This window comes from Platalea leucorodia (genome assembly GCF_965183815.1).
Source record: "Platalea leucorodia genome assembly, chromosome: 8".
In the NCBI taxonomy this organism is placed as follows: domain Eukaryota; kingdom Metazoa; phylum Chordata; class Aves; order Pelecaniformes; family Threskiornithidae; genus Platalea; species Platalea leucorodia.
Genome location: NC_138830.1, coordinates 45,961,764 through 45,989,292, shown reverse-complemented (window position 1 = coordinate 45,989,292; position 27,529 = coordinate 45,961,764). Strand labels below are relative to the sequence as shown.

The following is a 27,529-nucleotide window of genomic DNA, read 5'->3' as shown; positions in this document are numbered from 1 at the left end:
AGATTTAATTGCTGCATGAAGTCTAAAGCACAGAGCGCTCTCTGTGAACTCGGAGCAGAGTACGGCAAGATCACACAGAATAAAATCTCCAGCTGGGGATGACTTGCTCTTATTGCAATAACAGGAGGAAAAGGTTGTGTGTACCTTTATTCCTGTTGTCCTAGGACTGGGCTGGCACCAGTTCATCTATGTGGCTGCTCATAGGTATGTTGGTTAATTATGGCTCAAAACCCTAAAACCTCAGTAAACGTCGCTGAGTAAAGTGCATCAGTATTCATACCTGTTTACCTTTAACCTGAGGTACGAGGAGGGCACAGGAAGATATGGCGATATCAGTTTTCTAATTGCTAGTCTTGCAAACCCACTCGGGGGAAGGGAAGGTTTTGTCCTGAGAGCAGAAGCTGGGGAGGACATGGGTTGCAGGCGAGTGACACTCAGTACAACCCCGTGCCGGAGTGCATTGCACCAGGAGGAAATCCAGCTGCGTTTCACCACAGTCGTCATTCTACGGTGCTAACAACTGCAGAAGAATAATTTGTTTTTATAACTATTGTGAGGAGATCCAGTTCTGAATGTACACACCAAGCAGATCTGTAGAGCAGGAAGGTGACAGCTTTACGTGTTAGCTCGTGGGAGTAGCTGTAGGCTTCCCGAGAAATGCCTGCGAGAGCTTGTCTTTGGGTTGGGTTGGTGGTTGGATCATAACAATTCATACACATGGCTCAGATATCCCAAATAAAGTATTGCTTCCCGTTGTGATATTGGCCATAATTTGCTTCATTGCCTGGCAGTTTCAAATTATTTGGCAATAAAAGTGTCAGCAAGCCTATAAAAGTAAAACACATGCTTAGAGGAAGATGATGCTTTATTTTTAAAAAAAATGGTATACAGTGACTTTATGAAGAAAAGAACCATGACCGTTTATAGTCCACAATTTTCAAATCTAAAGGGTTAGGCAAAGTGTTTTGTGATGCTTCATAGTCAGAGGTTAAGAAAGCTAAAATTGATATCAAAATGCATATTGTTTTTCTGGACTTGAAAGCCAAAAATGTAACTATACATTTGCATTTTGTGGTGCCAATATTCTGTGAAAGTTACACGGCCACGTCTTATGCGTCTGTATTGTTACAGAGGGACGGAAGGGGAAAAGAGCTTCTGCGCATCATGTTGTGTAGCGTTTCAGTTACAGTACTGACTTACAAGCCTGTGTTTACTTTAAAATCAACGGGACTTCAAATATTTTCTCCAGACTCCCGTCCTGGGTTCCTGCATGGGGAGCAGGACACCAGTTTGGTTGGATGCGGAAGGGCCGCTGCCGGCGGCACTGGAGACCTGCCCGGGAAGGGCTGAGAAGCTCCTGTAAGGAGGGGCACGTCCAGCCGATCTTTCTGCAAGGCTGTGGCATGTGACACGTGTTTCTGATTCTTTTAGACTTGATACCGTTTTACGTACAAAATAATTTTAAGTTGTGGTTGTCACCTTTTCCCTGTGAAAGGAATGAAATGCTTAGTCATTTTTGAAGGTGACTTCTAAAACAGATGCAGAAGGCAACTTTTTTTTTTTTTTGGATGCTGTTGGCTAACATTGTATTAATGATATGTAAGCAAGTCATTCTGTCAGTAGAGCAACTGACAGGTTATCTGATTTTTCTCATACTTTGCATTGTTCAGTTTTAGTTAATAATGTTTAAAGAATTTTGCAATAAGTTTGAGAGGAAAGATCATACACATACGCAGAACTGAAGCCTCCCTTAGGAGAGCTATGCCTGTACTTCCAAGAAGGAGTTTGGACTATTTTTGCTATGCGTCTTTTACTTGTGGTATAGCTTCTCATTAATTCTAGAAAACAAATTGAAACAGTAACATGGAATTTTTAGAGAGTGCTCAGGTCTTCTGACTGTTAAATCTGCTTTATACACCATGCACTTCTCACCCTGAAATTAAGCCAGGTAGGTTTTCGTTGCTCTTGCTCCCAACAAAGTGATGCAAAGCAAGATTAGCTTCTCTCTCGGAAGGTTTTGAAAGAGATTGAGCTGTGCAATAAAAGACTTCATCAGCTTCAAGCTAAATCAGTGAGCACTTTGACATAAAACCGTGCGCTTCTCTCTGATCAGTGACACACTCCTTCTCTGGCCGCCTTGCCACTCGAGACACCTCGGAATCGTGACAGTCTCAGACATACCATCTCTGCATTCATTGAAATCAGCAATTAACAACTGCATCCTTGCTGAAAAAGGAGTGGGGAAAGGGTTGTTCTGGAATGAAATTTTTCTTCATTCAACAGAAAACTGAATTCACAGTTAGGTTTAGTAATAGGCAACATATACAGTCTGCTAGACATGTAGCACTTACATTTCCCTTTTAGATAAATTGAGTTTGGAGGTACTTTGTTATATTATTGCATATGTTATTCTACATTAAACAGTTCTTGAAAGGTAAGCCATAGATCAATATGCCTGTAAGGCCTATTCTCATTTGTGCATTTAATTTGTTTAGATTGCTGCTACATTTGATACAGTCCAAATAACATTAAGTAGTTGTTTCTGTACATGACCCCGCTGTACGTAGACTGCGTTATCAGCCAGGTAATTTTGTATGTGCAAGAACATACTAAAATACATTAATAATATCTCTTTTACTAGCAGTTTACTAGCAGTTACCATCTAATTTCAGAGTAAAATAAATGTATTTTTTTTCTAAGGAACCAGGATTTAAGCAACCTGCTTTTAGAAACTTTTTCCAGTTAGTCAACAGGAGAAGATAGTAGCTCACATGCATTTTATTTGACTTAAATGTGCTTCACCACTTATTTTGCCTGGCAAGCAAAGATATGAAACCGGGATCTTCTCAGGCTCCCATTATTTCCTCAGGATAACTACAATATTTGGGCTATTTCCATGTCTTGGGCAACATTTTAACTAATGGATATGTTCCCAACTGAAGTTAAATGGAAGAGAATTCCCAATAAGAGCCAAAATATCTCCCAAATGTACAGTTTGGTTTGGATGCTTTTTCACTGGAGCATGCAGGCTGGATGATGTGTTGTGCTCTGAGGTGGAATTTGAAAGATCGTCTTCCCTCATGTCTCCTCATGTCTGGAAGCCAAGAAACCTGAACAAATGGTGCTTCCTAGCTTGCGAGCCTTGTTTTGGTGTACCATCAGCTTTGTGATATTTTTTTTCCATTACTCAGTGCTCCAGTAATGTGAAAAACTACTTAACAACCACCGAGTGTTGAATGGGTTTGAGAAAATGCTGATAATTGTAAGGTTAAAGACATAGCTAAAATTTTGCCTGTGGTAAGTTCAGAATAACTATTCTCCAGGTAAAATACAGAAAGCATAGTAACTTCCAGTAGACATGGACAGGGAGTTTGGAAGTTGTTGGTCACAGCTTTACTGTCGCCATGCTGAATGGACACTTACACTTGTAAATGCTACAGAGTTAGGCCACAGAACTGCTGCACATCCCACAAAGCACCATGAAACTTGATTTGTGATTTTGAAAGGGTTCAGTCTGGGATGGGTTGAAAGATTTATAACTAATCTGAAATCTGTATCTTGTTGGCACATTAGAGAACGTAGCAGCTTCTTACATGATTCTGAGTTGCTGCAACTAGTTTTATGTATCCCTAGGTTTTCTGTGTATCATTAGTTATTTTTAGAAGCAAATCTAATCATAAAATCAAAACTTAGGCAGTGTTGATGGTGTTTCTGATTTTGAGGTTTGGCTAGGCTAGTTTACAGTTGCTATGTTGCTGTCAAATCGTGGTTTTTTTTACCCTGTGGGTCTGACATTTGCTGTCTATTGTGTATCTTTTTTCAGTTAGCAACTTTCTGTTTCAACATACCGTATTTCATATTTAAGTGAATGTATATAGTGTTTGTATTAGCTCTGTGTGTACATACATAACTTTGCAGTTCTCTCTGTAGCATTCTCCTAAGGAGTTTGCTCCTGCAGCTTTAAGCCTTGTGCAGTTCTGCATCTGTAAACCATCAGGTTTGTTCCTGAAGTTCCAGTCCTGCAAGTCTCTCTGCAGGTGAACCTTGCCCAGTTTGGGGAGGGTGGCGATGACTTCAGCAGGGCTTGCACTCAGTGCAAAGATTTGTTCATGGAGGAAATTGTAGGGTGGATTTTAAAATTTCTTGGGCTAAATCTTCATGAGTATGTGTCAGAGTATGCAATGCAGTAAGAAGAGTCCCAACCCTGATGAAATATTAATTAGCTTTATTGTGATTGCCTTCGTTTACTTATTGTCCATTGCTTTCAGTGGCAGTTATGTTGGAAATGGTGAATGTTTACAGCTGTGTACTGTAGCGCTTTTTGTGGTAGCTTATACTTATCTTTACCTAGTCATGTATGCTGGCTGGGGACAGAGCTATGCTGCACAGTTTTGCTAATGACAGTTGTAATTAGGACTCGGTGGCAGAGAGGGTGCTCCAGTGGAGTGTCCTTCCTTCTGCTTGTGTTGTCTGACTGACCTTGCTGTGAAGCAGTAGCAAGAGGAAGAAAACTCCAAAGTTTTCAAACACAGTGAAGGAAAATTATGTTTCTTATGATGATAAGAGTCTCATACAGTTGTTTGAGGTGTTTGGAAGAAGACTTAAATTATCAGATTTCAATTCTCATTCATTACCTAAGAAATGAGGAGGTCGCACAAATACTGTGTGTGAAGACCAAAGTCTTAGATTTAAAATGTGCCTTCTTGTAATCAATATATGATGAACTAGGGGGGTTATTTGCTCAAGTATTGCTTGGTCCAAATGGTTATTTGGTTATTTGCTGACTTTTTGAGCCTACTGAAACCAGTGCGGTGCCTTATCAGGTAGAATCAAGAAGCATAGCATTGCAAATGTCTAACCTAGTTCTCACAAGGGCGTAGAGACCCACTTGCTATTCTTGTAGATTAATTTCTGGCAGCTGAGCAATCAGTGGTGAATTATTGATTCATGTATAAAATAAATATGCTTCTCAAGGGGTAAACCAGTTTTTTTGTCCCCATAAAAGAAAGCACTTAATATTTTTTTTTCTTCTACCTCTGATGCAGAAAACCGTACTAAATGTTCTTTTCTGGTTGGATCTTCCCATAATCCTTGTTTCTTTAATCCCTGTTAGGCAAGTCTGTCTTAAAGGAAAGTTTATATTGTGAGCAGTGGCAGTCAACCTTTATTGAGGACATTTTATTTAAACCATCAGATGTGTTTTGACACTTGGATACAAAAGGCCATAATTTAATTAACATTTCTCTGTAAGTTTTGAGGTTAGACCCTTTATGTGGTGCTAGCATTTCTCAGGAAAGAAAAAAGGACATGTTTTTTCTTCTGAAAAGAGGTCCTAGAAACTGGAACTGAAGAGCTTGAAGTGGATTCCTCATGTACTTTTTATCTTCCTTCATGCGTTCCCTCGGTGTTTCCATTCAGGAGCAGCACAGCCCGTAAGGGTGTCCATTTAAGCCATGTGTAATGCACATACCCTTCTGCTAGGAGATTCCAAGGGACTGTCATCTCACTTTAGTTCTCAACAGCATTCAAGCGGTGATTATGTGGCCAGCTACCAAAATGCAGATGATTTTTAAGTGCAGAGCAAGAGAAATGTCTTCTGTTCTACTGTTTCTTTGGAATTAAATTTTCATTTCTTCGCCTTCTGTTTCCTTTTTAGCCTGTTTGATATGGGAGGAGAGTATTACTGCTATGGCTCCGACATCACCTGCACCTTCCCTGCAAATGGAAAGTTCACTCCTGACCAGAGGGCTATCTATGAAGCAGTGCTGAAGTCATCGCGGGCTGTAATGAAAGCAGTCAAGCCAGGTAAAAGATCGGTACACATCAGCAGGAATTGATGAGCTTCATGGCAGCATTCAGGCTGTCAAGACAATTATGTTTGGATTTTAGAAAGTGCTGGAAAGGAACAGGATGACGAAATTAATTTCCATGTTTAAACAGCTTCTAATAGAGGACAGAGGTAGGACACACAACATTTTCCATACAACACTTTTAAAGAAGTAACACATAAACAATTATTAATAAGATTGAAAAGGTATTTTAATCTTCCACTCTTTTTTTTTTTTTTAATTCCTTTAATCTAGTGGTGACAGTTGTTACTCTGGTGTGTGTTTACACTGGCAGCCACCTTTTCGGGAAGCTTATACGAAAGACTGAAGTCAGAGTTTGAGTGAACATGTATGTCGTGCTTTGGTTTGTTTCAAGCATTTTCTGTATTTTACATGTAAGCTCAATAGAAATTTTCTGTTGAAAAAGGGGATGGAATGTGCATCTTTGGGAAGGATACTCAATTAGCCTTAAAAAGCTTTAGAAAGCACCGGCTATTGGGTACTTCACTGTATGCCTTTAAACTGCTGGCAACCTAATTCATCAAGTATACATTTTCATAGTTGAAACAACTGCCTGGCTTGATGAAAATCTTATTTTTCTTCAGTTCTGCTTTCAGGGCAGCCAATAAATGCTTTTAGAGCTAACTGCTGCTATTTTGAGTATTTCACTGGTGAAGGTACTTGAGCATTTCTCAGTATTACTAATAGAACAGCTTTGAGAAAAATGTACTTAATGAACAAAGCACACTTATCCTTTAAATTTACCATATTAGCTTTCAATCATTGGGCCCTGAGTGCATGGGCTTTCTGGATTGCCAGTCAGGACATACGTAATGTTCCTGTTATACAAGCTGGCAGCAGCACTGTTCATTTGAGCAGCTGGGAAGGGAGTAATAACACTTGAAGCTTATCTGCAAAATGAGACTAGATATTTTGCCATTTTAATAACAATGTGCATTCTCCATCATCTGCTGTTTCTCCCCTGAAGAATCTTGTTCCTGTTCCTCTTCATAGTTTGCTTTGCATTTCAGTGCCGCCTTTAATTTCACGTAACATTTTTGGCAGTATTTCATGCTAATAAGTTGTAGACTATCTTCAGAACTTGAGAGCTAATATGATGCTGTACTCAGGATGATGTAGAGAATTCCTCAGCTTACTTAACACTTTATTTACAGTTTCAGAAAATAAAGACATATTAAGTTAAGTGTTTCTGAAAATTAGTTGCAAGGATCCTTTACTAGCCTTGGGAGTTTAAGATTCATAGACAGAGAAATCATTCTTAAAGTCTGGCAGAAGATGGGACTGAACTTTCTGTTCTCACTGTGCTTTAGGTATCTTGCCTGTTTAGAAGATCAATGCAAATGCATTTATGCTCTTTATGAGACTAGTAATCATGAATTTTCTGGCTACAGAAAGCAGGTTAAACACATGTTCTGTGGACTGGTTCATTGGTTGGATTCGTTTGGTACCTCTGTGTAGCGAAGCGCAACCTGGACCTTTTGCACTCCGTTGAATTACAGGTGTGGGTAGAGTCCTGCAACATGCAAAAGTCTTCACCATCTGGAAGAGTCTGCTTTTTTAGCTCTGTATGGCTCGTACCCTAGTTCTTTTGCAGCTTTTAACCCATCTGTCCACTGATGCAAAAAATCTGACAGTAGTATTGTATTTTCCTCTGATGGGCTCTCAAAAACACACCAGAGGCCAAAGGCTCTTCACTACTGAAATTGGTATGAAACACTTAAAATAAGTAGTTGGCAGAAAAGTATTTACAATGTCTGACATAAATTTACAATGTTCTAAAGACAGTTCAAACTGAAATTATGAGTTGGATTAGAGAGAGATCCTCTTCTATATACAACTTTAAAAAATTTTTAAAATCAGATATTATTCAAATAGTTACTTAGTTATTTTGTTTCCAATCACACCCCTTTTCTTACTAAAGGGGACATAGGAGATAAGACATTTCTGTAAAAGACTTTCATAAATCCTTTTAAAGAAACGTATCTGCTTTGTACCTTCCACCAAATTCCTTTAAAATGTTTTGGCTAGCTGTTTTCATTGAACACTGAGACAGACAGAAAAACTGCCATGTCATGTACTATTGGACTGCTAGTTGAAAGTGGCATTGGATCTCCTGGAAGGCTAATATTCTGCTGTAGGAAAAGAAGAAACAGAAACACTGACCTTCATAGCATGGTTAGTGTCACATACTTCTCAGGCTGCTGAGAAAGCCCAGAGCCCCTCGAAGGGGTGGGTGCAAACTGAATGTATTGTTACTGCTGCCCAGAGAAAGCCGTTTCTGTGGGAGAGGCTGCAGCCTCCTTCGTCTCATTGAACAAACCTCATTTGTTAGCTCGTTGACTAAAGCACCGGGATCCGCTCCTGGGGGAGCCGGGTACTGTCACAGAGGGGAGCAGGAAGGGATGATGTGAATTCAGCTCTCAAGTGTCTCTTCTCTCTGTCTGACGGAAAATTAATACTTTAGGTCTCCGAAAAAGGAGGCAGAAAAGCTTGCGGGTTTAGAGGCACTAAATGTAAAACCCAGCCCCATCATGTTTTAGTTAGATTTTCTGAATTATGGAGCCCTTGTTCATTTTGCTATTATTTTTGTTTGTCTTAATTTCCCAGGGTTCCTAAGATCAAAGGCAGTCAAGTGACTTGGCTCACATGGCAGTAACCATTCATGGGGCAGGCTGCGCAGAAAGAGTGTACGCAGCAGAGTCAGCAACTGTAGAAAATGGTATTTCTCTCCAGCTGCAGAATTGGGGCCTTAATTATGCCTTGTGGCAAAGGGTCACAGGGGACATCTAGTTGTTGTCTTCAGAAGGTTAATGATTCCCAGAGTCTTTCTCATTGCAAGATAGGGAGCGGGTACTTTAGGGAGAGTCACTAACCAAATACTGGGTTACATAACTATGTTTATGGAAGGACACACATTTGCTAGTGACCTTAAACATTTTATATAGATGTGTGTAGTTCAGAGATTTGCATTTCTTTTTCCAATTTGGCTCTCATATGAACCTAACTGACTCTCAAGTGAAGTTACTTTCTGAGAGATAATAGACCTCCTCATACATTTGATAATAAATGTAATACATATACAAACAGTTCTCATAATTTTAAAAATACTCCAAAACATTGTATTTCATTGTAGAAAAGCATTCGTCTGACTACATCCTGTGCATGGTCCAAACATGCAAACAGCTGAAATCACATATATGGATCTCCCTACCTTCCAACTGAAAGAACAGAATTCCTTCTGTGAGCCAAATAATATATTCTGGAAGTTAAGAAACGCTCTCTGTGGGATTATACCCAAGTTCAGTGCAGTCGTCACAACCCCTGCCACAAACCAAATCTGTTTAAAATAAACGGGGAGAAACACATATTCAGTCTTGCATAAGCAGCAATTTTGAAACACTGAACACGGATCTTGTGTGAAGACAGCGATGCTTGTCGCTAAGGCGAAAGAGTCAAAAAGGCGTGCTTGTGTGGCAGTGGGATAATTGTCTCTTTCCTACAAAGTCAGGCTCGTGATCCAAAATGTCAGAGAGGAATGTTGCGTTTCTACTTAGGGGATATTCTTAATGCGTCAAGTCCATCTGGGTTAAATTTACTCTTCCACAGAACTAAAATACAGGGGCAGATGTGCAGAATATTGGCACTTCAATTCACTTGGGTGGCTGAGGCATCATCTACTTCTTACTCAGAACAGTGATTTGAGAAATAATTTGTCTTTACATAGATATTCTACATAAAAAGAGTTGTTAAAAAAGAGTGAAATTGTAAAGCCGAGTATCCTAGACAGAGTATTTCAGAAGTCAGTGTCCTAATTTGTCTCACTTCTGCATTGTTTTTTCATCTCATTAGATTTACTAAATTGGTTGAGGCACATTAGGTGCACTCCTGGAGCACATCTCCCAGTTTACTTTCATCTGAAATGAATTCAGCTCATGTGCTTCAAAACTCCGCTGTGTAAACCAAAACACAGTAAGTGAGGACAACCAAGAGATTTCACCTCCAAGGATGATTGGAATGAAAATCTTCTTGTAGATACGTCCGGTATTTCTCCCTCTGCTATCTTCATGCAATGCATATAACAGAAAAAGCTGAGCTAATGAGCAGCTATTCAGTAATTTATTTTAACCTTTTTTTCCATGCATGGCCCAGAGCTGTTTATTGTCTACTGTTCAAAACCTGCTCTGAATTCAGAATTATTAATGTCCTCACCAGTTTTTCTCAGAGTGCTCATCATAACAGTACACAGGTGCTTGGCAGGCAGTAAGTTTGCTTGCACTTCCTCTTAGCGATGTGGAAGTGTGCAGCAGTTTCCCTTCTGCAGGCAGTAGTAGACAGGCTGGAGAAGCTACTGTAAAAGCTATTGACTCGTTTGGGATTCCAAGATTGAAAATCATCAGACTCGAGATCTTTTTTTAAGGGAGCTGAACATTGCTCTTGCTCAAACCCTGGCTGTTTTGACCTCTGTTACAGCTGTGAGTGCCCAGCCTTTCTGCAAATCAGACTTCACGTTGTCAAGCCAGACACTGGTAAAATGAAAGAAAATTATTAATGAATAAATGTAAAATAAATAAATAAATAAAAAATTGTGTTTGAAGCAAGTTGCCTAGCATCCTTCTGGGAGTCTGAGTCTGAGGCAAGAATGGTTGCTAATTCCCAGTGGAAACATTCAGGTGCATTTGCCATGCTTGCTTTTTTGTGAAGTCTTGTTTCTTTTCCTGCACGCTTTCCGCTTTTGCAACAGATGGCAGAGAAGTTATGTGAGGAACAGGTATCTTCAGTGGTCTAGCAGGAGCTGTGCTTGCCTTGGAGTTAGAGTGTTTTGGAAATAAGGTAGCCCTAGAACTAAATGAGCTTGGGGCTTCCTGTGGATTTGCATCCTGTGGTTGGTAGGAATCTTTTGATTCCATCTCCTCCGTGTGAATTCTCCTCGCTGTAATAACGCATGAATGGATGTTGCAGTCTTGCTTGCGTCAGGTTTTCTGTGTTTTAGCCAGCTGCCTACATTACAAAACGTAGCACTGGGTCTATTCCTCTGGTGAGTGTTATTGAAAATATCCAAAAGGTTTTAAAAGTTTTATTGTAGGACTGAAAAAGGCAGCATCATCAAAAAGGCCTTGCTACTATTGAAATCCCATCTAAAGGAGTAGATGGTCATGTATCTAAAGGACTGGACCGTAACACGTCAGCACCAAGGGTCCAAGCAAAGCTTGCACAGACAGGATCAATTGATATTGCCTAACTCTGGAGTCCTTGATGCTGTAACCATAAAAATACTGCTTTTAGTGTAGTTCTCCCCCACCCCCACAATTGCCCAGGCTTAAAAAAGCAAACTGTTGTGGAAAAACGGCACTGTAGCACAACATCAGTAGGCATAAGGCTATGTAGCGTAACGGTTAATGGCAGGGTGTGAGGTCTCAACTCTAATGTCTGTAGTGCCTCCAATGGACAACCGTCATGGTAGCAGTTGAAAGCCTGAACTGAAGCCAAGCAAGATCTGAAGAACTTGAAAGGGCACATGTGCATTGTTCCCAAATCCTGTCTCACTTCATTCTTTATCCCAATCACATAAGTTAGATTCAGTGTCAGTGTAATAGCATTATTAAGCATCATTTGTTACACCTGGGAGACCAGTATTGTTTGCTCTTTGTCATTAATATAAATCTGTTTGAAGAAACGTGTAAAATAATTGGTTTTGCTGAAAGTCCCTCTCTGAAACCTCTAGAAAACAACTTGTTGAAGAAACATGATCTAGCTTTGAAGCTAGGGTTTGGACCAGATATCCTCCTGGCGTCCCTCCTAACCTAAATCACTCCACGAAACGTGCAGATGGAAGCGTCAGTGATGTAAGAAAGAGATGTTCATGAGAATCAATGCCCGTGTACTCAACTCTGGTTCTTAACAGGGGAGGTAGTACTTTGCAAGCCAACAGATAGTGATGTGTGCTTCAGTTTCTGTGTATGAAGCACATTCATACTTAACCCAGCTTTGAGTATCACTCTATTGTCATATGGATACTTCACTGTCAGTGATACATACGAGTCCGATAGTGTTTGGGAAGCTACTGTGGAGTAACTTCTTTTTTATTCTTTAGCAAATGACTGTGTATTTATACCATGTCCAGCCTCTCGAGTGATTTCTGCTATTTACTATTTGGATTATCTTGAGCATTTGGAGCATATTAATAATTATAGTTCTATAAATTTAATTCCTAGCTGATGAGGACTGTGTGGTTTCTATATAGAGAAAGTTTCTATATACAGTGTCTATTTATAGAAACATTGAAGTTTCTCAAGTATATTAAATCTGCTACTGTGTTGAGAAGAAATAAAAAGGAAGTATGCTTATCTTTAAGCTTTGCAATTAAAGCTATTTTGGATTAATGCACTAGATCATAAACAGAGTCTTTAATATTAGCAAGCTAAATATTGGAGCAATCACATACTTTCCATTTTCATCTCTTTGCAATTGCACACTGGGAGCTCTGAACATTCCTCCCTGTCTTCTCTGTAGAGTAATGGAAAGTCACAGAAGAAGGGGAAGGAAGGGAGGGAGGTTGTACTTAGCATTCCTGGTACTACTGCAAAACTTGTGTATGTTTAAAAAAACGAACAGAAAAAACTTTTTTCAATCTCCGAGTTATACATGTTAGTATTTGGGGGGAGAGGGAGAAAGAATTAGAATACCTCAATCAGTAAGGTCTATTGTCCTAAATTTCAGTTTAAAAAAAAAAAAAAAAAAAAAAAAATCTCTTTGTCTAGCAAACTGCTCCCAAGGAACAGTTGAGTAAGGCCAGGCTGGCAGCCACTCAATTCCCTATCTCTACATTTATATGATTTAAAAAGCTTGTATATCCAAAGTCCCCATTGAACCGAAATTGCATTCAGACATTAGCTGTGCAGCTGGGAATATTTGCTGATTGATGTTTGTTTGTTTCAATAAAATGAAAAATAAAAAATAGTTCCAAATATGCACAGAAGTTGTTGTTCACCAAGTCAGTTTATGTGCAGTGTGAAAGCTTACCTCCTCAGGACGCTGATATTACTATAGGGTCTCACTATAGGATTTGTATCTCTGCATTTTTTCAAGTTGGAGTTAATGCTCAGGGGTATATGCATATCCTCAAGTCCTGCATTTTACTATCCATGAGAGTGAGTGTCGTGCTGCCTCTGGCTTTCAGGCTTTGCTTTCTGATAAATGCTGTTGAGGAATGTCTTGAAAGAAACCTCCATCCCAGGACTAACATCTCTGATAATGGAAGATGGAGGTTTCTCCATATTAGGGCTGAAAGATTCCTTGCCTGTTTATAGCCTTCTCAGAACTCAAGTTTCACATAAAGACATGGGATCTTTAAGCTCTTAAATCCTTTCTTCCAGGATCAAAGATCAGCCATTGCAGATTTCATTGATGCTGGGATTGCCATATAATCTTTGAGCAAGAAAGTATGGTCAAGTACACTTCAAAACCAAGTACAGTCAAAAACATTTCAGGCAAAGAAGTAAACCCACATGTCAAGCAAATAAAATGTCCTTTTATTAATCATGTAGATATCAGCTGATCCTTAGAGCCTACCAGGATTGGGTCCCCTTTTGCTGTACGTGCTGAATAAATGCAAAGAATTAAGCAGTTCTCAGAATACTAAGGTCTTTTGAGGTAAAGAGGCCAAGGGGAGAGTGTTGGAGCAAGCAGCCAGTGAGCACAGGCCAGCAGCTGTCTGGCTTGGACTACAGAAAGTTCTCTGTAGCTGATGGTCTCTCCTCTGTCCCTGCTCCAGCTGCCTCACCAGGTCAAGTCTTGCATTTTGCAGTTGAGAATAGGTGTATGAAGGTGTTTCTTTCAAGTTAGCAGTAACCCTTCCACTCTGTCATTTCTTTCTTGTGTTCAGTATATTTAGGGCCAAACTGTGGGAGGTACATAACGATTCAGAGAAAGGTATTAGACCCTTCTGTAGGTCTGAGTCCGAGGCCTTCCTTTAAAGACCAGGAGAAAAGGTCCTTGGGAGTTCACTAGGGTGAAATGTGACAACTCCATGGTTTGCCACCTGCCATACACAACCTTAAAACCTGGCTCAGCATGTTAGTATTTAGGTTGCTGCTGCAGTTGTGCCTGGAGTTTGAGTTGTTGGCGACTCCTCTTTCTGGTTTCCCCTTGGTGGCAGAGGACCAAAGAAAGCCTTGTATATTTGTAGGTCCAAAATGGTAAACAAAGTTAATCCCACCTGCTCTTGATCTTTGTCTTCTGGGCAGCTGTAACTACACAAGTGTTGAGCTGCTGTGCAAAGCCCTATGCCCACTTTTTGTGCCTTTCTCCTGATTTCTTCAGTTTTCATTCATTGGTGTAGCTTCCTAACCACTTTGCAATGGAGGGGCCCACCTTAGCTAGTTTCCCCATGTACATCCCTCCAAGAAATGTTGTCAATTAGAAGGACAAACCAAAGCAGCCGCTTTATTTCCCAGTGTTTTGCCTTCTTCCTGTTCGCCTGCTGCTAACAGATTCATGTAGTAAAGCTCATGGAGGTAGCTATAAGCCCAGGGACTTTAGAGGGTGAATGGTCTGTTTTTTGTGTGGCAGAATGTAAACTTTGGATGGTGTGTACTCCTGAAAACATTTTGGCATCTCAATATTGAGGCATAGTTCTTTCAGTGAGACTGTCAAGGGGAGGTAGGGTCAGTGAACAAGTACTAGTTTCATAAATAACCTATTTTATACAACATGAAATGCTGTCATTTGAATTCAAAGTAGCAGTACGATTCCCTGTTCTGTGTTGTAATAACATGTCTCCAACAAAAAAAGAATAGTGGAGAATTTAGCTCAGGTAGGATAGTGCTAAGACCAGGGATTAGAATAACCCAAATAATTAAAGAACTGCTTAATTAGAAACTAATAGCTAGGGTATTTGACATAGCAGATCATATTACTGGCAGTTGTTTCTGTTATTAAGCTGAGCAGAGTTGTGCTTAGGAATATATGCAAATTCAAAATTTGCAGCTTCACAGATTACTACTTCTTTTTATCCGTGACAGTTCTGTAGCTTCTTTAGAATTCAGATTTATTTGTTTGCTACTATTTTGAATACTGCTTTAGAGTAATTGTCACTGTATTCAACCAGGATTAAAATTTATTATACCTAAAGAATATAATTGTAACTGTTATCAATATCTGTTCCTTCCAAGTTAAGTACAAGGTTCTCATTCACATGCAGTGGGCATTTTTTGCATGCAAGTCATTTGAGTTTTATTTTACGTAGTCCAGAGTTGTACTTAGTAGAACACCATGCGGGCACACTTGTCTGTTTTGCTGTATGAAAACAGTAGCTAATTTTGATGAGTTTTTAGCAAGAAATTGGACTGTAAACTGGACCTTTTGACAATAGCACAACAGGGAAGGGTGTGAGAGCACAATCTATTTTACAGTTTGTATAATTTCAAAATGCCCATATGAATTATTCCCGTTCAGATTGTCATATTTTAGGCAAAGTGCTGCTGGTCATTATTAATCTGCTGTAATATCTGAAGCAAAACAATTATTCCCAGAAATAAAACATTAATGACAGAAGTTGAAGATTTTATACCAATTCCTCTGAAGAACAAATGCTTTCAGGGCATGTTGTAACCAGTACTTGATATTCACAAATCTGCTGAATGACACCGCAGTATTATTTTTTCTCCCCTTGCAATTAAGAATGTGTTATTGTGCTAAAGACAGACTGGAAAGTAAATCTTGTCAATATATGTTTTGAAAAGCTATTTGTAGTCTGCTCTCTCTCTATTGAATGGAGTTGGCTATATTTTTCTTGCTAGCATTAACGTTCGTAAATAAATTTCCCTTTGAACACTAGCTCTGTGAGATTGACCCAGAAAAGGTAGTATAGCTTTCTGTGGTAAGTTAATTCCATTTTTGTCAGTATAAATGGTTAAAACATCAGCCACCACTTAGGAAATATAAGCTGAAGGAACTAAAGGATGCACAGAAAATGCTGACAATCAAGTTGCAATCCTTGATTCTTGCAAAATATTATTAAATAAAAACCGTGTTATTGATTACTGGAGCTCTCATTGTTGGACACATAACCTAGCCTTGCCAGAATAGCAGTAACCTACGGCAAGAGGTGAAAGAAAAAGGCAATATTTTCTGTCAAATTCAGCAGATTCTCCAGTCCCTCTGTGCAAGCAGCAGTCTGTTGAAATGCAAGATTTCAGACTGCAAGTCTCACTGCAAACCTTCTGGGAGCTGCCCTTCCTCGCCTGTGACTAACGCACAGGAGCTGACCCATGCATACAGTGACCACTGCAACGTTAGGAAGACTAAAATAACACTGAATTATTTCCAAGTGTATAAAACCAGGCACTTTAAAACAGTTGGGCCTTTCTGCCCTGAAGTCCCTCTCGTGTGGAGGTCTCTCAGCAGCCCTTCTGGGGGCAGTGTCTGCAGGAGCTGCCATGGTTCGGGGGCAAACCTGCAGCTTTCCAGCCTGGCTGCACACATGGGTTTTTTCCACTACTTGCAGTGGTTCTTCAAGGGTTCTGCTTGTAAAACATTTAGAAGTCTTTACAGACTTAGAGCCTAAAGTGGCTGCAGTTTCTTAGCGTTTCTCTGGTGAATGGGTTTTGGTTTAAGGCTATTTTTTAAAAAAATCCTTTTTTCCTAATTGTAACAGGTTGTAACATTGTACAATTCTGATTTGAACAGTGACTTTGGGGGAAATAACCAGCCTTTACATGGCCTGATGTGCACGGATTTTCTCCCAGTTCAGTATTCAGGAAGCGCGCTCGTTCCACATTGTAATTTGAGTTGAAGTACAAAGTTCGTGAGTCCTTCGATCTTGACACTGCATCAGCTGTAGCTGTCAGAGTGCAAACCTGCTAGACATAGATTATGCTGTTTGCCCTGAATCTTATCTAAACAGTCTTTTCTAAGCTTCAAATAGCGATAAGTTTCCACACCACAATCACTCCCTCCAAGCACTTCCCTCCTTCCCCCAATCTTCTCTTCTTTTCAGCATACACGTATTTGGAAGGAATGTGCAGTAAAATTCATAATGTCTGCCAGCGCTGCTCAATCCCAATGCTGTATCTTTCCAGACATGGAAAAGATCCCTCCTCTTGCTCCACATCTGCATCTATTCAAATTGCTTTTCTTAAGGTTTCAGCATGGCAGACTGTTATCTTGATGTTGCTTCTGACATGTTACAGATGATCATATGCAGGGTTTATAATGGGGAGAATGGGTTTCCCACTAAAACTAATGTGATACTGATGCAAAAGAAATACTGCAATATAGCTGAATAGCACAACACTATTCAGCCTTTTGAAGAAGAGGTCCAAATTTCGGAGGCGATGAGGAGTCATCTCTGTTTCTCTTCGGTAACTCTCACTCCTGTCAGACAGGTGCATCTTACTGGGGGGTTGAGGGATGGTTTTTGAAGGAGGCCATCCTGGTTTGGAGCTGCGGCACTGGCGCTCATGGCACAGAGGAGGCTGAAGTCTAGTAATCCCTGCAGTCCGTTCTGCAGGTATCTGACACTGCAGTAAATTCAGTATAGTTCCCATCAGCTTTTTAGGATGGGAAAGTTAACAGGCTCTTCTCATCATACGGCAGCCAGTTGCAGCCATGCCACCACTGTAAAATGCAGCCTGAATTTGCATCCCTGAATTAAGCATCCATGTAGCCATCTAATGCTGACTCTGTGAAGCTTACAGGCAGGTATCTACACAGTATATGAAGCTTTGAACAGCTTCACTGTTGCCCAAACGTTGTCAGTGTTTGAGTACAGCATTTTGGTTTCTCACTCTCTGATTCCTTGCTCTGTTGCAGAGTTGCCTTACCTGGTGCTACAAGAAACCAAGCTCAAAAACTGAGCAACTACTGAATATTTCATCTAGTGGGCCACAAGGAAAGCACAAATATCAGAAATAGAACAAATTATTCTTTAGCACCCAAGTGAAGAGGAAAGAAATAATAGTTTTTAGTATTTAACTGGTGTTTTGATTTGTTTTTTAAACTGGGTTTGATTGGCATTTTTAAGGACCTATTGTTTTATGTTTGATATGGTCACTGTGTGTTGGCAGTTTTTTATCTGTTCCAGTGGCTTGCTGGCAGGACAGGGATTGCGTGTTATGTCTGCATTTCAGTGGCACTGCCAGGGGACATCAGGCCTTTTGCCCTTGTCTGTGGACACTCAGAAATTAAATGTAAGTTAACCTTAGCACAATTTGGGGAGAAGTTACTACAACGTTGCCATACTCATTTTTTTTAGTAAGATTGTGACATCTGTGCTGGCAAAAAACCTCCACCCTACAACAACAAAAAAAACCCTGCTAAATCATTTGTGGTTTAATCATTGTCACATTACAACCACAAAGTACCCTAAGTAGCGGCCAAAAAAATCCTGTTAGGCCTTTTAAGAGCACTTTCTGACCAAAGTGGCTAAATACCATGCAGTAATTCTAAATTACTTTTGTATGCTGTTTCTACTTTATGTTCTCGAATAGCTTCTAATAAAACGTCAGAAAATAATCACTGGAATGAAAATACCAGTGAGTTAACAGCAACTGAGGAACAGTTTATAGTGTGATGTGTTATAACAACTCATCTTTTCAATTCTACTGTTTAAAAAGTTATGGTATGTTCGTTAAAAGATAGGGATGGTTTTGATTTCTGGTTTCACTAGAAGCATTTGGTTTTGTTTTTGAATAAAAATCTTCCCTATCAATAGTGTGATCAAAGAGATCACAGATTATTGCAGAGATCTTTATATGATGTTTCTGAGTCCCTAAAACATGATATTTTATCTGAAATTTGGTGGGTTTGGCAATCAGATAATTAGAGAGGAAATATTTTCAAGGCAGTAAAACAATACCTATTTTATCTTTTTCTTTTCTGTCACACTAGTATCTAAGAATATCAGGTAACATTCAGGTTGATGGGAATAAATTTTTAAAAACCCCTTGTAGTAAACTTAATGCCTTAAGTTTGCCATTTTTAAACACAGTAGCTCACACGTCTGCAAACCTCTGCTATCCTGTTAGCATGATATCTCAAAACTAATAGCCTCTGTAGTTATATATTGTTTAATTAATCCATGATCTGTCACAGTCCATTATTGGACATATCCACTGTCTGGTCATTTCAGTGTAGTTCATTCTCTATCTCAAGGGATCTCAAATGCTTTGGTTGGTGTAAAAGGTGCTTTTTGTCCTGGCCTCTTGCCCAAGCACATGCTGCATAGCAGGTAACAAATCACAACCTAATGAGCCTTGGTAACTGAGCTTTCCTGGGGAACCAGTTGCTGGTTCAGTGACCTGTATTACCCAGTATCTCGTTTGGCAGAGAATTAAGAATGGAGCAGACACATCATCAGCAGATTTTCCTGAGTGCAGACTCATTTTGGTACAAGCTGTCAAAGTCCAAGGACCCTCCAATCTAGCTTTCTAAACCTCATCTGTCAGTGGACTACAATTGGTTTATAAATTGGCTTAAAGATAATAATGGAACTAACCTTTTTACACAAAAAGCATGTCTGCAACTATGATAAACTTCTCCAAAGCATAAAAATAATAGTCCTGAATAATGTATCAGTGAAACATCCTAGTGGGTGATTGGTGGTGGGAGGTTAGTGCAGGCTGGTGTTGCAAAACAGTCAGCCCTTGCAGTAACTCACATAACTGATGTTAGAGCCACTTGTGTGGAAGTTGTTTTGTTGTGGTTTTTAGTTGTTTTTTAACTGCTTTGTCTCGCTACAAGAATGCTAATATGGGGTTTGACTTCTGCTGCGTCAGCTTGCGGCAGGTAACAGAGCTCTCCACTGGCCCACGGTCAATCCAAACCACTGAAGTGCCTGAACATCAAGTAACCTCCATGAATTAAGGATTCTTTGTACAAAATGTTGTTCATTCAGTTTTTAGTTGGTTGTTTTTCTTCGCATCTGCAAATGCTGTCCTGTTGGGCAGATTGTTCCCTGGCTGTGTGCAGAGAGGCTTCTTTATTATAATTTTCTTTGTTTTAACATGCTAAAGCTATCCACACATAGATGTGCATACAGACATCTGAACCAGAGTATAGGCATCTCTGTGCTTTAACACAGGGATTCACACATCCTCACTGCATGTCCAGATTGTTGAATTGCCCATCATGTGAGAGTACCAAAAAATGTTGTTCATGGCTTTCCTAGTCAAGTTAGCTGTGATATTTAATTTGTCCTTCCTTCTCTGCTTCTCACAATTATTGGAAGTTCAGTATGTACATAGGAAAAATAGATTAGCAGAGTTTGAGGACTTTTGCTCTTAGAGGATACTTACTAGTTAACTTAAATGACAATTGGGTGCAGACATGCCAGCCAGTCCAAGGGACAGCTAGGTTTGTATAGGCCATTGTATTATAAAGATTCCAATTGCCAGATGAACTTAGTACAATTTTAGGTTTAAAATAAATTTGAGGAGTTGTATATCTCTATTTGCTGTATGTTAGATGTGTACAATGTGAATATACTTTATGAATAAAATATACTAAGAGATCTTTCTTGAATTAGGATGGCTTCCCGTCTTCAATAGATTGTGTTCTGTACTTTTAAGTAATTGCCTTATTACTGTAAAGTAGTTTCTCTTAAAGTCAATGTTTTTGAGATTATAAGGGTACTAGGAAATGTTTGAAGATTTGCATTTAGATTCCCTTTATTTGTCAAATTGCCTGTTTAAAATGGGGGACAAACCTATTTGTACCCTATTATTAAAGTTTGTTCCTAGCATGATGGGAATCGGCTCATATCAAACAAGACAAGGATATCGCCATTTTTTTAAGTGAAGACCAGTAAGGTCACTCCACTTAGTTCACTGTCTCTAGTCAGCTCAAAAATATCCTCATATTTTGTCTTAGCAGACTAGTAATAGTCTGTGTATGTATGACTGTATTATACAATGCTTGGAAGTTAAGTGGTTTGGAGGGGGGTGCAAAATACCACCACACTGTAGTCATAGTAGAATAAAATGTGAAGCCAGACAATAGAATAGAAAATGCAATCTATCTATAAACACTTTTTTTAATTAAGACTATTTGAACACCTAATTACTTGTAAAACAAGATTTCTATTATTTAGCAGTGCACCTCCAGCAGTAGTTTAATTTTCCTCCAGCCAGAGGTGTCCCAGTGCTATCTGCAGCTCCTGCAGCATGCATGAGAGAGCTGGAGCTGAAGTACTTCCCATCTCTAGTAGAACTGATGGCACCGCCTAGGAGATAAAAGAGTGGTCCAGAGTTGTTTTGCTGGGCTCTGTCCAAAGCGCTGCCCTTGTTCCAAGACAGAGCCCAAAGCTGCAGATTTTCCGTCCAGCCTCATTATTTATTTCGCAGTGGAGCTTTTTGTTGTTCTCAGTCTCTAATGAAATAGATAAGATGAATAAAAACCAAAACAGATAGAGAATGCAGAGCTCTGGGTGGGAGGAGGAGAGGGAAAATAGTCATGTTTTTTCTCAATGAGAGAAAAAGAAAAAAGTAGAGGGGTGGGAAGAAGGGGCTCTAATGGATTTGCTCAGTGCCCAGAAATACTCAGGATTTACAACCACAGCAATCTTTTCAGTTAGGGCAGTAGAGTCATTCATTTGCTATATTAAACTTCTGCAGACAAATGGATATTTATTTTTGGTGTTTTCGTTTCTGATCAGTATAATCCTTGTATCTCTTCCTTAGTTTGATAAAGGTTGCTGTATTTCTGTGAGTGGAGTCTGTGGGTTTGGATTGAGACGAGTAGTACTAGCACAGCTGTAGAGGTAGGCTGTATTGCAAACAGCAGGCACCTCACCTTCAGTTCTTCTTGCAGGCACCTCATCTTAAGTTGATTCAGAGCATCCGGGATATGATAGTGTTTTGTCTCACAGCAACAGAGTTCTGACCGTCATTTATATCAAAAGAGGATGAGGCTTCAAATAGTTGACCAGGGTCAGACGTTGCATGTAGCTTTGCAGTCATGGGGATGAAAACAGAAGACTTGGAGTAATACTCAGCTAAGAAAACATGGGAGAGATCTCAAAAGAACATCTAGTGTCCCCAGAAAGAATATTAAAAACTTTTAGAGCAGTTAGAGTTGACTGCAAAGTGCAGGAGCTGAACTGGGAGTTACACACAGAAATTCTGTATTCCCACAGCTACAAAAGAAAGAGGAAACCAACTGTGATTTATTAATACTTCCAGTTTGATATCAGTAGTATCAGCGCAATAGATTGCAGTGATTTCAATTTATCAAGCAACAGATTGGAGCCTATTGTGAGATAGCTGTGAAACATAGATAAATCTAGAGAAGTGAAAATTGCAATAGAATCAATGTTTAAAAAGATTAAAAGAAATTCTTGTAAAGTATAATTATGTTGAACATAGTTGTCAAAGGACAACTAGTGGTTATTAAGTATTAATTCTTACTGAAGGAAAAATCTAAATTCCTTTTTAAAGGAGGCAAAACACAAAAATAGCACATTTTGAACAGGAAGACTGCACATGTTTTGTGGGTGAGCATCACACACTTGGACACCGTTGGCTTTTGTGAGGAAACAGCAACCAAGCGTTTCTCCAGCGTATTGTGCCGCACACCTCTGTTTTGTGGTCTTGCATGGGCAAGGAAGGTGCTGCTTCAGCTGCATGCATGCAACAGGCTAAAAAGTTTGATCTCTGAGTAGTCTGGTGGGGAAAAGGAGGCTGACTGTTAACATATGCTGAGCGGATTCCCACTCAGTGCTAATGGGAGCATAAAGGTGCATCAGTTTCTGTGTGGACAATGTGCAAGACAGAGCAGCCACTTGCTCTGCAGTTTGTTTCTGACCTTTATATCAGAGCCATATAAGACAGCTGAATTTTATTTAAGGACTCCCATAAGATGATTTTATTTCAGCCTTTGAAGCCTCAGTACTTTCAGCAAAAAGTGCTAATGTAATTATGATACAGCATTCACGTTCATAAGACCCTAGAGCTGCATGTTTAACTGGATTAAAGCAAATGGATCTTGATGGGGTTTTGGCCTTAAAAATTGCTCATTTTTTATTTATTTAATCATGCCAAAATTGAACAAGGAAAATATTCTTCTACTGTACCTTAGCCCTAGTTGTCTTGACTCTGCAACCGCTCTGTTGATGATGACTCAAAGCCATGGTGAACTAATTAAGACAGTACTGTGTTACTAACAAAAGAGCTGCTTTCTTCCTCCCTCCTCCCCCCAGCAGTTTGTCAAACAAAATTGTATCCTATACCAAAATAATAGAAATCTAATGTATCCTGGCACCCTGTCTCTAGTCAACCAACGGTATTTTGTAATGCTGTTTTAGTACGTGTGTTAGAGGACTTGTGTTTTACACAGCCCATTAACACAAGGGAATCATTAATTTCTGGAGAATGTCTTTGCCAGAAAGATGTGGGCTTTAAATCTTCTACGTACATAGAAAAGTACTGTCCATCTCAAATGTTCTAAATGGGTATGATCATTATTGAAAATAATAGGATAGTAATATTTTATGCTCTGCATTTTAAATAACTGCATTTTACAATTGACATTCTTTTAGAAAACTTACTGATATATTTGTATCTGCATAGATATGCTTACCGTGTCTTAACATTTTTTCACGTGGATCTGGATTATAAGGTGCTGCTCTTTTGTTTGTAGTTTTCTGTGCTTCGCATGCATGTTAAGATAATTTTGTCTTGTTTAAAGTATTTTTGTGCTAATGTAGTTGCTCTTTCCACCTTTGTTTTTTATATAAACAAAAGGCACATGTGTTACATCTGCTTTTTGAAAGTCGTCTTTAAAAACTTTTAGCAATAGTTAACTCAGCTGTTTGTTTCTGCTCTCTAAGGGGTCGCCTGGCCTGATATGCACCGTCTGGCTGACAGAGTCCATCTGGAGGAGTTGACTAAAATTGGCATTCTGAAAGGCAATGTAGATGACATGGTGAAGGTTCATCTGGGTGCAATATTTATGCCACACGGACTTGGACATCTACTTGGAATCGATGTGCATGACGTTGGAGGCTACCCAGAGGTTAGTGTTAGTCCATTCTCAACTGTCTTGCAGATTAACCCCTCTCAATTCGATCAGCATTTCTCTTTGTTTATGCCTGATTAGCCAGTTGCATGGTCTCAGAGGTGGAGCAGATGTGCATTTAAGTGTGTCTTTTTCTGGATGTGGTATTTTATGTGGTTTACTTTAAGAGAATCTATTAGTTCATTAAAACATAAATTGCTTATGGGGAGAAGTCAACTGATGCTGTCCTTTGGGCATTCTTAATCTGTTCGGTTTCTACATACATTGTGTTGTCCCTCCATGAGTCACCGCTGTAAAATATATTACTCAAGCATACCCTATACTGTGACAGCATCTTGGTCTACCTGAGACTTCTAGTGAGAAGACGCACTTGCTCCATTCCGGGTGTGAGACAGCTGTGGGAGCCCACTGCTGCACCTGGGCTAGTAAATCCCAATGGCTGTGTCATATGGAAACAAGCTGGCTCATATTCCTGTCTTGAACTTTGATCTCCAGTGTTAACATGGGCACCAATGTAGATGCGTTGTCCTGGAATGAGAATAGAAAGAAAAAATCCATCAAATCTTTCAAATGTGAAAGCATAACCTCTTGTATTCTGAGTTTCTGCAGAAAACACAGAATTACTGCCTTTTTCCTTGAATTAACATGATGGTTCATAACTGTGGTCTGAAAGCAGAATTGGTAAAATTCTGTCACCAATGAATGGTAAGATGTTTGTAATGATACTAAAAAAAAAAAAAATCTCTAAGGGGAATTGAACTTAAGGTTTGAATAAAGAAAGAAAGTTTACAGCAGCTTCAGAAAGACTTCAGAAGCATTTTCTGTGTGTTATGTTTTGGTTATTTGAGGCTGACTATTCAAGGGTTTTCAATAATACAGTATGAAAATGGATCATTTGCCTTCTCTCTTACGTAAGATGCTCTTTTACAAGAACCTGAAAAAGAAACTAAGAACGTTTTAGGTAAGGTTTAGGCATGGTTTAGTCATGTTTTGGAGCTTGTTCATGTTGGATGGACAGGCTACATAACAGCTGCTATTGCTGGGTTCACTTTTGTGTGCAGGGAGGAAACTGTATAATATTTGAGAGTACTTGTTACGTTCACAATATAATTATTGTTGAGAGACAATACTGTGATAACAATGTATTGGTGTCAGCTAATAAACTTGTATGTAATAAAAATGAAACAAAAATCAAAAGCAACCCTATTCTGATTTCAAGGTTTCTTCACTAGCTAATATAGAAAGGATGGATGTTTCCCCCCGTCTCTCCCATGTGCATTCTCTCTGTGTACAAATAGAGGCATTCAGCAAAGCACAAGGGATGTGATTACTCGGAGAGAGAGTTCATGGACTTCAAAATCCAGGACCCTGATGTTGCATGCCTTTGCTTAGATTGTTTTCGCTTGTGTTATGAACAACCTTTCTGAATTTGATGCGCTTACGTAAACTGGAGCACATATTAAAGACTTGGTAGGATAAAGAGATAACTAAATTTTAGGAACAAGTGAGAAGACTTGTGAGAATGAAAAGTACCAGGCTTGGTTTTCATTTAGAAACTGTATGCTTTGAAGGTTAGAGCAAGTACCTTAATTTCAAGGGAGATTTCTAGAACTGATTTTTGAGGAGTGTAGAGCAACGGACCCTATACACCTCCCATCTCTCAGTAGGTTTCAGTAGTGTGGCATATGACCTACAGAATCAGTTTTTAAAACTAATTTTTATTTACCAATGATCAAATTTATAACTGTTAATTATCTGTTGTATTATATAATTTAAGGGTCCTTTTTCTGAAAGCAGACCAATCTATCCACAGTTTTGAAAGAGCGAGCTATTATAGATAAAAATGGGTTTAGGGATTATATTGTCAAATGAGTTAGGCTCTCCACTTTCATACTTAACATCTGTAAAAATACCAGACCTCTATGCAGATAGAGAATTATGTATCTGCAAATGGCTGAGAAGGCCAATGGCATCCTGGCTTGTATCAGGAATAGTGTGGCCAGCAGGACCAGGGAGGTGATAGTGCCCCTGTACTTGGCACTGGTGAGGCCGCACCTCGAGTACTGTGTTCAGTTTTGGGCCCCTCACCACAAGAAGGACATGGAGGTGCTGGAGTGTGTCCAGAGAAGGGCAACGAAGCTGGTGAGGTCGGGAGCACAAGTCTTATGAGGAGGGGCTGAGGGAGCTGGGGTTGTTTAATCTGGAGAAGAGAAGGCTGAGGGGAGACCTTATCGCTCTCTACAACTACCTGAAAGGAGGTTGTACCGAGGTGGGGGTCAGTCTCTTCTCCCTAGTAACAGGTGATAGGACAAGAGGAAACAGCCTCAAGCTGCGCCAGGGGAGGTCTAGATTGGATATTAGGAAAAATTTCTTCCCCGAAAGGGTAGTCATGCACTGGAAGAGGCTGCCCAGGGAAGTGGTCGAGTCCCCATCCCTGGAGGTATTTAAAAGACAGGGAGATGTGGTGCTTAGGAACATGGTTTAGTGGTGGACTTGGCAGTGTTAGGTTAATGGTTGGACTTGATGATCTTAAAGGTCTTTTCCAACCTAAATGGTTCTATGATTCTGTGCTATGATTCTAAATATTAAAATTATTAGTTTGTGAACTGCATTCTTACATTAAGAATGTTTGCATGGCTAGTTTACTTTCAGAATCCAATGCTAAATAACAAATTTCCTGAATATGGGGGAAGCACACATGTAAGCTCACAAACAAACAGCTAAAGTCCTGTATTTCCATATAAATGTGTATGTAGATAAAGATGGGGCATCAGCTTAGTTTGAAAAATAATTAATTTGGGGTTCTGCAGAAGGGCAGCCCCTTTAAACTCTCTCTGCAGCATTAGTTCCTCCTCTGTTAGACCCCTCACTTCTCTCTCACCCAACACATGAGGTTCCTTATATTGGGTCATTTGACTAAGGTGAGGTACTTTAGCGTCAGAGCACCTGATGGTGGAAAACCCACATCAAAGGCTGTCGATGGGGTGAATTTCCTTAGGCTTGAAGCCCTAATGAGGTCCCTGCCCACAGCAGGAGGGAGCTGGAGGGCTATGGTACCCGGGCAGTACTGGAAGGCTTCAGGGGACGTGGTTTTCCCCAAGTAAATCTACATGTGAGCAATTGGGCACCTCTCACCTGAGTGTGATACGTGCCTGTATTAAATGGGAGAGGGTTTTTTGTCTGTGTCTCATTGTTTCATGAGAAAATACATTTTGAAGACATCTAGTAGTCTGTGGAGTGATTTTTGGTGCGTTTAAATGTTTACCAGCTAGCGGGATTTTCACAAGGAATTTCAGAAAGCCATTTGTGTGTTTATTGTACACTGAGCCCATGCCTGTAGTATCATGCTCTTTTTTCTAGCTGGTTAAGAAGCAACTTATTTGCTTTTGGCCGAGGGAATTTCTGGGAGTATTACAAAGGATTTTTTCAAAATAAAAACTTTCCAAGTGGATATCATTCCATTATTTTTTCCTCAAGTGTAAACAGTTACATTTGGAATAATACAATAAGCTTTAATTTCCTAATTTTTATCCGTCACAAAGTTTTGTGTGTTCCAAAAAAACTATTTCCAGACATTGTTAGCTTAGATTAGTTATTCATTAGTAGCCAAAGATTTCTTTTTTCAAAATTGGCAATAATAAATTTTCATCTTTTCCAGTAAGCTGCTT

The 27,529-nt window shown here is 39.6% G+C and overlaps 1 protein-coding gene across 1 annotated transcript in view; it reads left to right on the top strand.

Moving 5' to 3' along the window:
• PEPD (peptidase D) overlaps nt 1-27,529 on the top strand; it is a gene marked incomplete at its 5' end in the record, with an annotated part of 142,942 nt that overhangs the window by 98,272 nt on the left and 17,141 nt on the right. The window contains 2 exons of the mRNA XM_082319613.1: nt 5,657-5,805; nt 23,674-23,858. Coding sequence (XP_082175739.1) covers nt 5,657-5,805; nt 23,674-23,858 — 334 coding nt within the window. The remainder of the gene's footprint in view (nt 1-5,656; nt 5,806-23,673; nt 23,859-27,529) is intronic.